Source organism: Lathamus discolor, chromosome Z, assembly GCF_037157495.1.
Source record: "Lathamus discolor isolate bLatDis1 chromosome Z, bLatDis1.hap1, whole genome shotgun sequence".
Lineage (NCBI taxonomy): Eukaryota > Metazoa > Chordata > Aves > Psittaciformes > Psittacidae > Lathamus > Lathamus discolor.
The window spans coordinates 50,331,701-50,346,891 of NC_088909.1; the positions used below are offsets into that span (position 1 = coordinate 50,331,701).

General features: G+C 37.3%; 1 protein-coding gene across 1 annotated transcript in view; it reads left to right on the plus strand.

Annotated features, from left to right (window-relative positions):
- The window catches only part of MCCC2 (methylcrotonyl-CoA carboxylase subunit 2), a 37,680-nt gene extending 23,238 nt beyond the window's left edge, over positions 1-14,442 (plus strand). Inside the window, exons 10-17 of the mRNA XM_065662428.1 lie at positions 91-186; positions 1,395-1,467; positions 1,680-1,756; positions 4,226-4,292; positions 4,564-4,720; positions 5,477-5,591; positions 6,785-6,870; positions 14,209-14,442. Of these exons, the coding sequence (XP_065518500.1) occupies positions 91-186; positions 1,395-1,467; positions 1,680-1,756; positions 4,226-4,292; positions 4,564-4,720; positions 5,477-5,591; positions 6,785-6,870; positions 14,209-14,326 (789 nt within the window). The 3' untranslated portion in view covers positions 14,327-14,442. The remainder of the gene's footprint in view (positions 1-90; positions 187-1,394; positions 1,468-1,679; positions 1,757-4,225; positions 4,293-4,563; positions 4,721-5,476; positions 5,592-6,784; positions 6,871-14,208) is intronic.
- The last annotated feature ends 749 nt before the right edge of the window (positions 14,443-15,191 follow it).

Genomic DNA, 15,191 nt, shown 5'->3' on the forward strand with positions numbered 1-15,191 from the left:
GGCAAAGTAATTCTTGTTTGGGTTCTTTTAAGCCATAATGTGGACTAACAATTCCTTTGTTGTGTAAATTGTTTTGTTAAATTGCTACAGGTCACTATAGAACCATCAGAAGAGCCTTTATTTCCTGGTGATGAAATATATGGAATAGTTGGCGACCAGCTAAAAAGAAACTTTGATGTCAAAGAGGTATGAATATAAATGCAAGATCCGCATACCCATACATGCATGCATTCATTTTTCTTGCAGGAAATCACGCTTTGTATCATCATCTACAGAAATCTGATTTGGGGTACTTTTCTGGTTGGTTGTTTTTTGTTTTGGTTTTTGTGTCTTTGGTTTTTGCTTTTCCCAGCAGATCCTTTGCAGTGGCAATGACATGTTGAAAATATAATGCTTTTTTTGATTATACTTTTAAGAAGGATGAGCAAGGATGAAAGATTGTTAACATTCTGAAAAAGCTGCTAGAAAATAGGCAGCTTTGCCTTCTCAGTACATTTTACAGACCTGCTCAGTGATATGATAGCTTTCTTTTTCTGTTAATCCTGTGAAAGTAAAGACCAAATATTTAAAGATTTATGGAGTATAAGGAAGACAAACAATTCGGTGCTCCTCTAACCACATATGGAGACTGTTGGACACTACTGCAGGTGTAGTGTAATTATTTGCCTGAGTACCTTCATCTGAGACCATATATTTTCTCATGTTTTACATAAATCCCATATTAGGAGCCTTTTTCACTACCAACCAAGTAATTGTTTTAGGAAATGTCTTAGTATGTACCTTTCTAAAAATATTTCATCAGAAATTACTAGGATTTGCTTTGCATTAAGGTAAAGAAAAGTAAACACTTTTAATGAGTCTAACACCAAACTCTCGAAAGTTGTAATAGCTTGCTATCAATGGATATATATTTATATGAAATGGCTGCTTTGCCTCTCAGAGGAGCCTCAGAACAGATCATCACTATTTTTGTATGTCACAGATTTAAGAAAAGCTGAAAATAAACTTTTCTCTAAGAAAGTGGCTTATGGCTGTGTGCTTTTTTCTCTTTATAGATGTCAGTCTATTCATGAATGTTCATTATAAGCAGAGGTAGCATTTTCCTTTAAAATTTAACTAATATGGAAACTTTGTTTCTGTATAATTTTAAGTGTTCTTTTAGAATATTCTTAATTTTGAAATTCCATTTTTTATGATCATGTAGATAAATCACACTTTAAAAAGTAAATGGGCTTTCCGTGCCATCCAAGACTATTTATATGGTTGGCTGTCTGATGTTCTCTAAATGGAAAGCATTTATTTTAAGTTATATGTTAGCGTGGTCTTTCCATCTAAACAAATTAAAAACTATGAAGGATTTTGAATTTAATTTTATTTTTCTACTTTTTCTTAAGGTCATTGCTAGAATTGTAGATGGAAGTAAATTTGATGAATTCAAAGCCTTGTATGGGGATACTTTAATTACAGGTATTTAGACATACATTATAATTATTCTGTATATGTTACCAGTGGTTTTGCAGTTGGATTCATTCTGTTTGGCTCTCCCATTGATACTCTTAATAACATTTTCTTTTCTTCAAGAGAATAATATTTTCTGTTACCAAGAGAAAGACTTCTCTTTATACACTATGATAAAATAAATATATTTGAAAACTTGTAAATTTATCTTTCTTCTTCAGGATTTGCAAGAATATTTGGTTATCCAGTAGGAATTATTGGAAACAATGGAGTTCTTTTCTCAGAGTCAGCAAAAAAGGTAAATAAATAGATTATTAGCTTCTTTGCCAATGAAAAATGAAACTTACGGTGTACAACTTAGAATCATAGAATAATTAGGGCTGGAAAGGACCTTAAGGTCATCTAGTTCCAACCCTCCTGCCATGAGCAGGGGCACTTCACACTTAACCATCTCGCCCAAGCCTCTGTCCAACCTGGCCTTGAACACTGCCAGGGATGGGGCATTCACAACCTCCCTGGGCAACCCATTCCAGTGCCTCACCACCCTAACAGTTAAGAATTTCTTCCTTATAGCCAATCTAAACTTCCCCTGTTTTAAGTTTTAACCCGTTACCCCTTGCCCTGTCACTACAGTCCCTGATGAAGAGTCACTCCCCAGCATCCTTACAGGCCCCCTTCAGATACTGGAAGGCTGCTATGAGGTCTCCACTCAGCCTTCTCTTCTCCAGGCTGAACAGCCCCAACTTCCTCAGCCTGTCTTCATATGGGAGGTGCTCCAGTCCCTGATCATACTTGTGGCCCTCATCTGGACTTGTTCCAACAGTTCCTTGACCTTTTTATGTTGAGGACACCAGAACTGCACACAATACTCCAAGTGAGGTCTCATGAGAGCAGAGTAGAGGGGCAGGATCACCTCCTTTGACCTGCTGGTCACGCTCCTTTTGATGCAGCCCAGAATACGGTTGGCTTTCTGGGCTGCGAGTGCACACTGAAGCCAGCTCATGTTCATTTTCTCATCAACCAACACACCCAAGTCCTTCTCCACAGGGCTGCTCTGAATCTCTTCTTTGCCCAGTCTGTAGCTATGCCTGGGATTGCTTCGACCCAGGTGTAGGACCTTGCACTTGCCATGGCTAAACTTTGTAAGGCTGGCATCAGCCCACCTCACAGCTGTCAGGGTCCCTCTGAATGGCATTCCTTCCCTCCAGCGTATCAACCAAACCACACAACTTGATGTTGAAATGAGAAACTTTTTAAAATATGAAAGCGGACTGGCTCCACATTTTTCATGTAAGCATGAAATAGCTTAATAGGCTGTAAAAACATTTGACCATATTTTAGAAACGGTGTTCTGTAGATTTTTCTGGTACGAAGTCAATAGGAAAGGTCAAAAATCAATAGGAAAATACAGGTAGAAAAAACAGCATTTGAAATTGTGTGACAACACCACAAATGAAATAGTAATCCTGGGATTTATAGCCATTACAAGAAAAGTCCATGGTGATTATATAAATTACCCTACTGGTTATAATTCCTAACCTGTGAACTGTGAAATACTGTAATTTATTACTGGAGAATTTCAAACTTGGATTCGAGTGCTCAGTTCATTTGTTACCAGAGGTTTAAGTTTTACACTTTGAAGCAGCAGCTCCTGGCTTAGACTGAGTGAAAACATGCAGCCTTACAAAATTTTTTCAGGAAATGACTGTCAGTTGAATTTTTGTCATAGCAATTATATATGGCAGTTTTGTTCTAGCAAGCTCCTCAGAGTAAGGGCGAGGAAATCAGTATTGAAAATCTATAGGAAAAAGGAAGCCGTGAGAGATACTTGGAGAAAGAAAGATTTATTGATGTAATAAACTAATACATGAAATTTAGTTTTACTTACTGAAGGAATACTGTCAACTTGGAGCACTGCCAGTAAGTGACATTGTTTTAGGCTAGCATTTGCTTTAACACATATGTTTCCAAGTTGAAAATAACTCTTTGTATTTCTAATACTGTCAGTATTTTTGTGATCACTTAGTGCTGCAACTTTTTTCCTACCAATGAAAATAAACAAGGAACATTCCTCTCCTGACTTTTGCCGGCATATGAGTACTGCAAAAGGAGATGGCAACGTTTCATTTGGTTCACTTCTGGCGAGGCCTTTGTCCATGATGTTGCTTCTGTAAGCATCATAATCTAACAATATTCCTTTTTTTTCTTCTGGCATTTTTGTAGTACATTGGGATACATCTTTTTCCCGTGATCATCAGGAAATGAGTGTTAGAGCCCATTGGTCTGCCCAAGAGCAAATGGTTTGTGTGGGCCTTTGCCTATTTCAGAGAATACTTGTCTTTTATACAGGAAATGGGGAGATACCTTTTTTCTCACTGGTTGTCTTAATTTCTACTACACAGTCCTTCAAAACTCAATATCAAATGCCACACTGTGAAGCTGCCTGTGGTTTTAACTATGTATTGGCTGAGTCAAAACAGTTCAGCCTTTCAGTATCAGCAGTAATGCTTTTTAAGGATATAATTTCTGCTTCACCCTTGAACTCACACATTTTTGGCATGTTCTTCTAGAATGAGCATACATTTTGCAGTTGACTTTGTGTGATGCAGTATTTCACGATGTAAATATGCTTGTGGACTTAAGTGGAAGGAGACTTGTCACAGTCTTCAGATTGCTGGTGGAGATAGCTTCACTTATCCAACTTGAATGGCTTACTCTTTTTTGATTTTTTGTTTTGGTTTCTTTTTCCTTTCTTTTCTCTCCACAGGGTACACATTTTATCCAGTTGTGTTGCCAGAGAAATATTCCCATTGTGTTTTTGCAGAATATTACAGGTGAGTAAGCTCAGTATTTTGAAGTTTCATTATGTTGCAGGTTTTGTTGTTAACTGTTGAGGCTGTAACTTTTATACAGCGTCTTGTGTGCTTTGTTGCATCTGCATCTCCAGCCTGTTCTGAAATCAGCCTGTCAGCAGCTGGTGAAGGCCTTGCATTACCATTTGTTCCTCATTTTTTCTGCATGTGCTATAAAGCACATAATATGACATATGGCATATGATATTAATATAAATTTACTGAGCCTTTCATTCATATTATAATTCTTTAGGTTTCATGGTTGGCAGAGAATATGAAGCTGAAGGGATAGCAAAAGATGGTGCCAAGATGGTAACTGCTGTAGCTTGTGCCAATGTACCTAAAATAACAGTAATTATTGGTGGTTCTTATGGAGCTGGAAACTATGGGATGTGTGGAAGAGCATATAGGTAAGTGTTACTTGCAGTTATGACAGGGGATAAGACTAAGTTGAGAGAACATATCCTGGAAGTACCGTTCTGGTACTTGGAGAAGTCATGCTATTTGGAAAGCAAAACAATTTTCATTGAATATGGTCATAAGCAAAACACAGCCTGACTAACCTGTAGAGATTTGTAGCCTTATGATTAACCTCGAATTAGGTGATGTAGGAGATCTAACATGTAAATGTTTTGACATGCTTTTTACCCATTTCCTCTTGGAGAAAAAATTGTATAATCCTGAAGAGTCACCAGCTAGTTTGGGCTGGTCCTTTATTCTGCATTCATGTGAAGAGTACCGCCTGTGTAAAAAATCCTTATTCACTTTCATAGGTCTGTTTTTATGAGTAATGTTTGCAGAATCTGTAAGGATTTATTTTTTTTTTTTTTACCCTTTGGACAAGACTCGCATAAATGTTCTTTTCATTTTTCAAGGTAATACTTTTAAAGAGAAAAATTCTGGAATGGTGGTGGGATGATGGTAGTGTTAAATGAAGAATCTCAAGAAAGAATTTTTTAAGGTGCCTGGATATAGGAAATAAACAGAACTTTCGTATTTCCAAACCTAATGCTGCAAGGATTGAAGTATGTTACTTTGCAGTCTTTAAAAACAATACACTGTAAGATTGTCGTGCGTAAAAATGAATTCTTGGCTGATTGAGAAGTATTTCTTTACTATGAAATAAGGCAATGTCTTATTTTGGTATTTAATATGTATTTTTTTAGTCCAAGATTTCTATATATGTGGCCAAATGCTCGCATATCGGTGATGGGAGGGGAACAAGCTGCAACTGTTCTAGCTACAATAGCTAAGGACCAGAAAGCAAGGGAGGGAAAACAGGTACCTCTTTCTTCTTTCATTTACAGTAATGTCATTATTGTTTACCCTTTCACTGGAGTTGCTCACTTCTTGAGCTAGGATGTGACAGAGACTCCAATGAACTATCATTCTCCGAATGCCACCTAGTGCATTGACAAACGTGAAAGATTTGTGAAATGTTACCTTTTACACCTTGTAAATGTGAAGATCATCATTACATTTCTTGTCTGCTTAAAAAGAAGAGTATTTCTCATATCATTCACTTTTGTACTTTGTGCACCAGATTATTAGTTCTGATGAGCAGCCAGGGATCCTCCCTCGTTTGGGAGAAGGCAGAGGAATAAGTGAGAACGAAGTGTCTTTCCATTTACTTCTGAATTGGGCAGTTTTACAGAAAACACAACTTCAAATTATTCAGTGACTGACAATTATGAAACTTACAACAGAAGTCTGTAGAGGTTTCTAGAAGGTTTTGACTCATTTCAGCATTTTAATAGAAAATTACTTTATTTTGTTTAATAATCTTTTCTAGTTTCTCTCTACACTCTTTTCTGCTGTGTTTTTTAGATTACATAGTTTGTGTTTATACTGTTGCATTGATCTCATAGGTGATTTTATTATGATGTCTTAAACTTGCTTGTATTTTACGTATTCGTAATAAGGAAGTGTTATCTCAACAGTTCTGTTTTCTGCATGTTACTTGAGCTTTCCATGGACAGAATATATTCATCTTCAGTTCTCTGTCTTGATTTCCCAAATCCCTAAGATGGACAGAATGAAAGCCAGAAAGAAGTTTGAGAAAAATAATTGTAATTAATGTCAGTAAAGTGTTTTAGAAATTTGAAATTTTTCTGAATTACAGTGATGTCCACTCTAGATCATAGAGAAACCCAGTGGTAGAAAAGCATAGACTTGTTTTGTTAAAAGATCTTGCAAAAGGCAACTCAGAATAGGATTTGTTGAGTACCGCAATTTTTCAGGAGTTTTTCAGATGCTAATATGCAATTATTCTTATACTCAGTTAAGTATATTTCTACAGCTCCTTTTCCTACCCACAGGTTTTGAAAAGTGGTGTTTTAATTTCATTGTCAAACACATGAAATTGATAACATCATGTAAAAAGGGGTATAAACTTGGGTGCTGCGTACAAAATTCTCCTGTCGTGGGAGAAAATATTAAAGAATATCTGTTTGTTTATTTGCCTGGTTTTTTAGTTATCTGAGGCAGAAGAAGCAGCTTTGAAGGAGCCAATCATTAAGAGGTTTGAGGAAGAAGGAAACCCTTATTATTCCAGTGCAAGGTAACATATAAATAACTTTTCCAAATTTTAATTGTAATCACATGACATAACAATAACATCTAAATCTTGGTGCTGAAGAACAGAAGAGAGCAATCTGAAACAAAGATTGTGTGTGATATACAGGAGTACAACACAACAAGCTTCAAGTCGATGTTTTATCTGTCTTAGAGACTTTGTAGTCTCTCTTCTGTACTGTTTCAGAAGAAAACATGCACTTGTAGGAATTGTTCTGCTGGTTCTGTAAGTAATGAGATGGTAGCATGGAGTTTATATTCTAAGTATTTTGTTCGGATAAGTTTTATCATTCTTCCCAAAGTAGTGTCTGGTCACCATTCAAAAGCCCATTGAACAGTGTAATGAGTGGCTATATGTATGTTAGGAAGAATTAATTTAGTGGGATTCTGCAATTCAAAGAGACCAGTAGTAAAGCAGAAGTTCCAGAAAGACCTGAAACCATTTGCAAATCTCAGGTCGTTATCTAGGTAGGTGACTGTATTGGACGATTCAGGTCATTGGCTGAATATGTACGGCATATTTATGTTTGTTGGGAAGTCGTTTGCAGCATTTTGTGCTCAGGTTAATGGAATATTAGTAAATGCCTGGGAACTAGTGAGGCTCATGAAGCAACATGGCATCCTGGCATCCTCTGGCAACTGACTTTGGAGGCTTTCTTGGCCTCTGATTGTTACTGTATATCAGTTTCATCCTGTCTGTACCAGTCTTCCAGCAAATTTTTCTGCTTGTGGAATACAAAAGCCAGTTCTGCACAGGGTCTGAGCTGCTGCTGATGGTAGAGGGTAGCATGTAATAACGCAGCTTTGCTGTGCCTCTGTGGCTTCTCATTTTGCAGAAATGTTACTCTTCTGTAACTGTGAGTCTGCCTGGTTTTGTGTAGCTGAATTAGAGATACTCATGGTTTTCTTACATGCTGGCAGGAAACTGGAAACAAACTGCAGAGTGGTTGGGATTTGATAAATTTTGATGTGGCCATCATGGGCAGAAATTGTGTGAACAGGTGGGTGCAAGGTATGCTGACAGTGCGGTAAAGATGCCAAGAAGAGAAAGAGTTAGGGGACCTTTTTGTGTGACCTGGTAACCTGCCTGCTTAATCGTGTGTATGACAAACTTGATACAGCAGCAGCATAGCATCAGTGAGCTCCTTTATTAACTGTTTATCATGATCTAAAGGAAGATATAAAATTAATGGTAGCTTTTACACTGGTTTCTGTTGGAACAGTGTGATTAACTGAAATCATTGTACCTGGGGGATCTGTATTCATTTTAATGTTTAATCAGATTAGTGTCTGTATCAAATGGAAGCTCTTGCCATTTTGCCCTGTCTTAGTAGGATATGTAGCACAGGTTTTATGGTTTCGTCTAGGCAGGTTTCAGTGATGCTGTTGTATAGCATGTGGGTCATGGATTTAGGGGAGGTTTTAGTCTCACCAGTGTTTGGTCTCTGCTTCTGCCTATGTGGTAGCGTTGCAGAGTTGTAGATATTCTCAGCTTGTTGAGGCTTTATGCATGTACACAACCCCCACTGCTACTAAGTTACTATGTATTGGGGTTTTTACGTGTAATCAGTGAGGATACTTTTGTGAAATCCTGAATTGTTATTGACATGGAGTTTTTGGTGGAACAGTAGTTTAGAATTTTTTTATTAATATCTTTTTAATTTTATATCTTTTTAATTGATTTGCATTTCATAGGGGTTTCCCCAAATTGAAAGATGGTTTCAGCTGTTAAAATCTGTCTTACTAGCCCTTAAAGATTAAGCCTAGTACCTGTGTCACAAAGCCTTGTGCCCTGACGCAAGAAGGAAAAATGAAAACACATATTGTCATCTTCTGTAACTGGATTTTAAGGAGGAGAATTTTCCACTGATGTAATAACATTTGAAAAATAAGTCACACTTTCTGGTTTTAAAATTAATCCCTAGCATGGAGAAGAAGATAAGATAATCTGAATGGTTTCTTTTTTTACATTTGCTTTTTTCAATATGTTCACTGGAAACACAGTCATAGTCTCTTTGTAATTGTGAATGAAAATAATAGGATATATTTATCATACTATTTATTCAGTATATATCAGTGATACAAAAACTTGCCCTCTCCCTGAAACCAACAGACCATTGTCAATATTCACCACTAAATTACTAATCTGCAGAAAAATAGTTGTACATGTAAGATTAAGTTTGAAATAAATAAAAAAGTCAGATTCTAAATTTTTAATAGTGTCCAGTGATTTTTAGACAAGAAACTTTCTACTGAGCGATTTCTACCAGTTCATGTTTCCAGAATATCTGGCCATTTTGTGAAGTTATGTTGCAAATCTGGAAGGCATCTCAGGAAATAGCCTAAGGTTGCCTAGCCTACGGGTTAGGAAATGCTAATTAATACTAGCCATCTTGTCCTTCACTTAAAAAAGCAGGGTAATTATGTACTTCTTACTATGCCTGTAGCTTGGAGAGGAAATTTAACATGCACAGATGTGATCTAGCTGAGAACTAGTGTGGGTCTGGGTTGCACATGGTTGGGTTCATGTGATGCTGTAGTCAAGTTAATAAGCCCAACTGAGACATGAAGTCAAATGTCAGAGCTGAAATCCTGCTGAAGTTCATCTGGCTAAAAGCAGGGAAAGTGAAATGCCCCTTTTCACTGAAGAGTGCTTGTGAGAAGGCTAGCGCAGGTCAAGGCACTCCAGGCTGTTTTCTCTGTCTCTTCAGTACATGTATAGGTACAGTCTGCATTGTCTAGGAGCTCTTAATTGCTCTCTGCTGTCTACTAGAGATAATTAGGTATATGATTAGATATTCTCATGTTTTCTGCTCTGATTTCATGCTTTCCCGCCAATATTATGACATGTGTGGCTTGTTCCTTCATTTATTGTAAATTCCTAAGCAAGAGCTCAGACTGATAGCTCAAAAGTTTTCATTACTGTGGAATAGGCTGCCCAAGCAGAGACAATGAAATGAAGTACGATTTGCCTTTGCAGCAAGAAATGTACATGAAGGAGGGATTTAGCCACGTGGCACCTTGAAGCTAAACCATTTGTCAGCCAACATCAGCAGCTGCTTATTGGCAAGTATTTGCCATAGGTCAGGGAGACAAAGTAACCTGTTCCCATTCCTCCAAAGGATGCTTCCTGTTTGGCTTCAAGGATGGTAAAAGGAACAGTTGACTGTTGACCAAATGTCAGGGTGCTATATTGAAATTGAATCTGGATAGCCTTAGTTTTGTCAGAGCTAATTGGATCCCTCCAACAAGAGCACTCCAACAAACAGCTTTGCAGTGCTGAGAAGAATGAATGGTAGATGGGCAGAAAGACTGCTGTCTGTGTTGCTGCGCAGATGCAGCTGGTTTGAAGGCTCCCTCGAGCTGTCCTCACTCCTAAAATATGGGACTAGTCTGCCTCACCCTTCATGTCCGTGGAGAGTGATGTGACTCTTCCAGTTGACTTCATTAGGCTTTGCATTAAAATTTTAGCAATAGGAATAAGAAGGAAGGAAAATGCCATAGCGATGTTTAAAGTATAAGCAAATTTCCATATTTACTCTGCTTCTAAAATTTTGCTTGTAAATTATAACTTGTTATATGTACAGGATGTCAGTCGCGTTCCCTGCAGTTGTGTTTTCTAATCAAACTTCGATCAATTATTTGATTAGAACCTTTCACAGTGAGCAGTTTTAATTAACAGGAGTCGTTAGGCTGTACCCTTTTTAATGAGTTACATCAATCTGCTTGCAGGTTTCTAAAAGGATTTCAGGGAAATGTTAAGTTTTCATCTTAACAAGTTACATGAGGATTTCACTTTTGGGAACTTTATTTCTTTTACTCTCAGTGTCCCAGTTGCACATATTTTATGAGTGTAGTTGTGACTCATGTTCTAGCAGTGGGGTTTTAATAGATAGTTTAATTATTAATGTTACATCCAAGTAGAGAATGTAGTTTCCTTTAAACAAAGAGAAGCAGAAGCCAGGGGTGACCATATGAAAGCAGCTTGACTTCTGTGCAACATAAAATCTTTGTGGTTGCCGATATAAGTTAATTGTGTTGTTACAAAAACAACTCTGCCATTAAAACGTGCTTCATGTTTGGAAGTGTTTATTACAGTGGTAGTCACTATGAAGCTGCAGCTTGGAAGGTTCTGCGTTAAGTTGATGATTCTTTTTTATGCAATTCATCTCTGCCCTCCCCAGGCCCTTAGCAGACTTATTAACAGTGTCAATTCCTTCATTCAGTTTCAGTCTGTTTCATAAATTAAAAAGTTAATTACAAGTATTCAATAAAAAAATTGATATGCAGAGCAAGCAAACTTGTAATAGTAAAAAAACCCAATATACTTAAAAATAGAAATTACTATAATTGAAATTGTTCTTACAGTTCTCTTTTTTCACAGTCCTAAGAAAAAGAAGGGATTGTGGTTGCTTTGACCTTACCAGACTACTTTGCTTTTCACTATTAACAGGTATCTTCTCCACCCCTTCAGCAGATTAATCTGACAATATTCATAGAATCACAGAATCGCAGACTGGTTTGGGTTGGAAGGAACCTTAAGATCACCTAATTCCAACCCACTGCTGTGGTCAGGGACACCTAACACTGGACCATGCCACCCAAGACTCTGTCCAACTTGGCCTTGAACACTGCCAGGGATGGAGCATTTACCACTTCCTTGGGCAACCCATTCCAGTGCCTCACAACCCTCACAGTAAAGAACTTCTTCCTTATAGCTAATCTGGACTTCCCCTGTTTAAGTTTGAACCCATTCCCCCTTCTCCTGTCACTACAGTCGCTGATGAAGAGTCCTTCTCCAGGCTGAACAGCCCCAGCTTTCTCAGCCTGTCTTCATACAGGAGGTGTTCCAGCCCCCTGATCATCCTTGTTGCCCTCCTCTGGACTTGCTCCAACAGCTCCATGTCCTTCTTATGTTGGGGACATTCATCAAAAGTAAACCAAGATTAACATACGAGAAGAGGGGAAAAAAAAAAAAGAATATGTATTAAACTCTGGTAAAGCATACTTGATGATGTTGGAAGTATTGTAGAAATACTCTGTCTCGGCCAGTCTATGATGCTAAAATATATGAATAGATATAACCACTATCTTGGGGAAAATCAAGAGAATTTAAATAGCTCGTAAGTAAGTCTTAGTAAAATCAATTTATACGTGGTCCTTTGGTTATTTTGAATAAGAGCTTCTAAGTGGTTTTGCTGTGTGGTAAGAAGCACTTAATCTGAGTCTCTTTTGAATGGAGTACAGTTGAAATATACCAAAATATTTTACGGAGTTACTACTTATAATTTAAAGCTATCTAACATTAGGAAAGGAATTATTGACAAGAACCAGACTACAAGAGCTTATACAATGCACTTATCCAGAATATGGTACAGACAATTCTTGTGTATCTTCTGCAATAAAATCTGCTGATAATAGCACTTCTGTGCAGATGCAAGTGTGGCTGCTAGAATGTTCCAGTGCACAGCTGATTAGCCCACTAGAAAGGAGATAACTGAGAATCCTAAAATGAGAACAAATTAGATAGAGCTAGTTTCCTTATGTTTGTAATTTGGGTTTCTAGCTTCTTTTTTTTTCCCTTGAAAGAAGCTGTTTGAGGTTTTTTTTACCAGACTTCTTTCTTTCTACACTGATTGGGACCTGTCCGGTCAGTTACTGTCACAGCTACTGGGGTATAAAATTTCTTCCATCATAAAGCATAATTTTGACCAGTTAACAGTGAAGTTTCCCAGACTCCTTTCTTCTTTTGTACTTGGGCTTTGCTCTTGTGCCCTATCTAGGGTAACAAGTCTTCCCTACCCTGGGAGCTGCACCATGATAAGATCTTAGAATGTTCTTTCTCAGTTAGGTGAGCTTTACTCTCTCTGCTAGTTGAAGAACAGGCTCCTAGGCTGAGTCATGCCTCATTTTGTTACAGGTGTCTTTTACTGCAGTTCTACTTTGTGCATCCTAGGATAGATACATGTATTCGTTGTAAAATAGAAAGCGTGTCAGTCTCTTAATATTTTTATCTGATTTGATGAATATTGACTTTCACAGGAAATGGTGAACAAAGCAAGGATGGAAAGTGCTGCTGCCTTGAACTTATCAGCATGTGTTTATGTACAGTTTGCAGTCCTTTTTCTTCAGGGGATGAGGTTGGCACATTTAGTATTGAGAGAAGAATGCAAAATATGTGATTTCCTCTCTAACAGATTTTTTTTTTTTTTCAGTTTATCTTCAACAATAGTTGATTTGCAGCTGGAAATTTGCAGCTGGAAACTTCAATTAGGAAGGAATGGCTGTGCTTTCTCTTGGTGGACTCAGCCTTAGCTCCGTATTCATGACCCTTTCTTGTATTTTTAAATTTTCCATAGACAAATAATTAAACATTAGCCAACACTGAAGTTCAAAAAAGAATGCAGATGGGATGGAGGAGGAGCATCACTGTCTTAACCAGAGATACTGTGTATATGTTTTGCAGACCCTGATTACAATGCATGCTTATTTCAGTGAGACTGGGTTGCAATGAGCAATGTGTTATCTTGTTTAAGTATTGTGCTGGGGAGGTAGTAGTTATACAATATTTACAGTTTTGTGGCCTGCTGGGAGTTTTGACATGGAGTTTATTTTGGGTAGGGTACAGCTGTCACAGAGAACTGATGCCACAAGTTCTTAAATTTTTAGAGAATATCAAAGAGACTATATACAAGTGTGTTTGATTCTGGGGACTTGGGAATTTGGTAATTGCCTGTTCATTATTTAATTGATTTCAGGACTGAGTTAAGAAGGGAAGTTGTTTAGAAATGGCCTTCAGAAAAAATAAATACCACAAATACTGGAAATACTTGGAATTTACTCTGGTCTTTTAATAGTGAAAGAATAAACGTATATCATTCTCATCTGGCAGCTGAACTAACCTGAGTATTGTAAAAAATGATGTAATATAGTCTTTAAAATACTAACATTCTTACTAGAAGAAGGTAGGTAATTGATAAAAGGTCATTGTCCATGTAAATATTAAAAACCAAAGAAGGTCTCTTTTCTCTAAGGTGGTGATTTCATACTAAAAGGAAGTATGAATAATCTCATTTGAAATATGTAGACATGACGTTCTTCTTTTGTCCAAAACTTCTTTTAGAAGACGGATTCCAGAGTGACACATACCAGTCCATTGCGTTAATGGTTAAGGTTAATTAACTCCATGTCTTCAAGTGTAATTTAGCTCTTTAGTCCACTCTCTTTAGTATAGCCATTTCCAGCTTCGTGTGCTTGAAGACCTACCTGCTGTGTGTGTTAATATCCTTTTATAATGATTGATTGATTTATTTGTTTTTTCTAGATTATGGGATGATGGAATTATTGATCCAGCTGACACAAGACTGGTTTTGGGCCTTAGCCTCAGTGCAGCATTAAATGCACCTACAAAGAAGACAGAATTTGGGGTTTTCAGGATGTAAACTTAAATGTATGCTCATCAGAATTACCTATGTATATTTTAATTGGGGCTGGAGGGCAAACTAACCACAATGTCAAAGTGATTTAAAAATAAAGATTTATACAATGCTGGTTTTAATAGGAATGTTGTAATTATTTATTTACACTGAGGAATCATCACACAGTGCTTCAGTATTTTGATAGTAATTTGAGATCAGTCACAGTGCTTGTATAACACTGCATTGCATGAATAAGCTGCAGCTTGCACCATTATGTTTAATGTTTGACAAGAAACTACTGATGCTCTCTTACATAAATTTGCAAAATAAGCTACACATTTGGTGCTTACCAGCTGCTTTATTTCTTCTAATTCTTCTTTGTATGTCTTCTATAAATGCAAAATATTTTTACAATCCAACAATAAGCATCTCATTTAAAACCATGCTAATAAATAATTGTTGCAAAAGAAGTGCTATAAGAGCAGCCAGGGAGTTCAGCACAGCATGAAATTACAGATTTCACGCAGTTGTTGGCATTTTGGCCTTTCTCTGGCTTTCATCCAAAAAGCATTGCTCTTCTGTATGGTTCCCTGAAATCAAAACGACAGAACCTGACGGATGCATAGTGTTTTCTGGAAGAGCTGGGGATAGTACAGGTATCTGTGGGAGCTGCAGAGTGCTGGGAGCACTTCTGAGGCCAGGTTGGCTGCAAAAGTGTTTCAACATTTTGCTGTATGATCATTCTGGCAATTTTAACTTCATGAAGACAAAGCATTCTCCCCACATTGATCAATGTTTCACCCAGAGCACATAGCTGACTCCTGCTGACTTCAATGATATTGGGATGCTGAAGCGCTTTGGTTAATCTTCTGTTTATCATAGTTTGTTG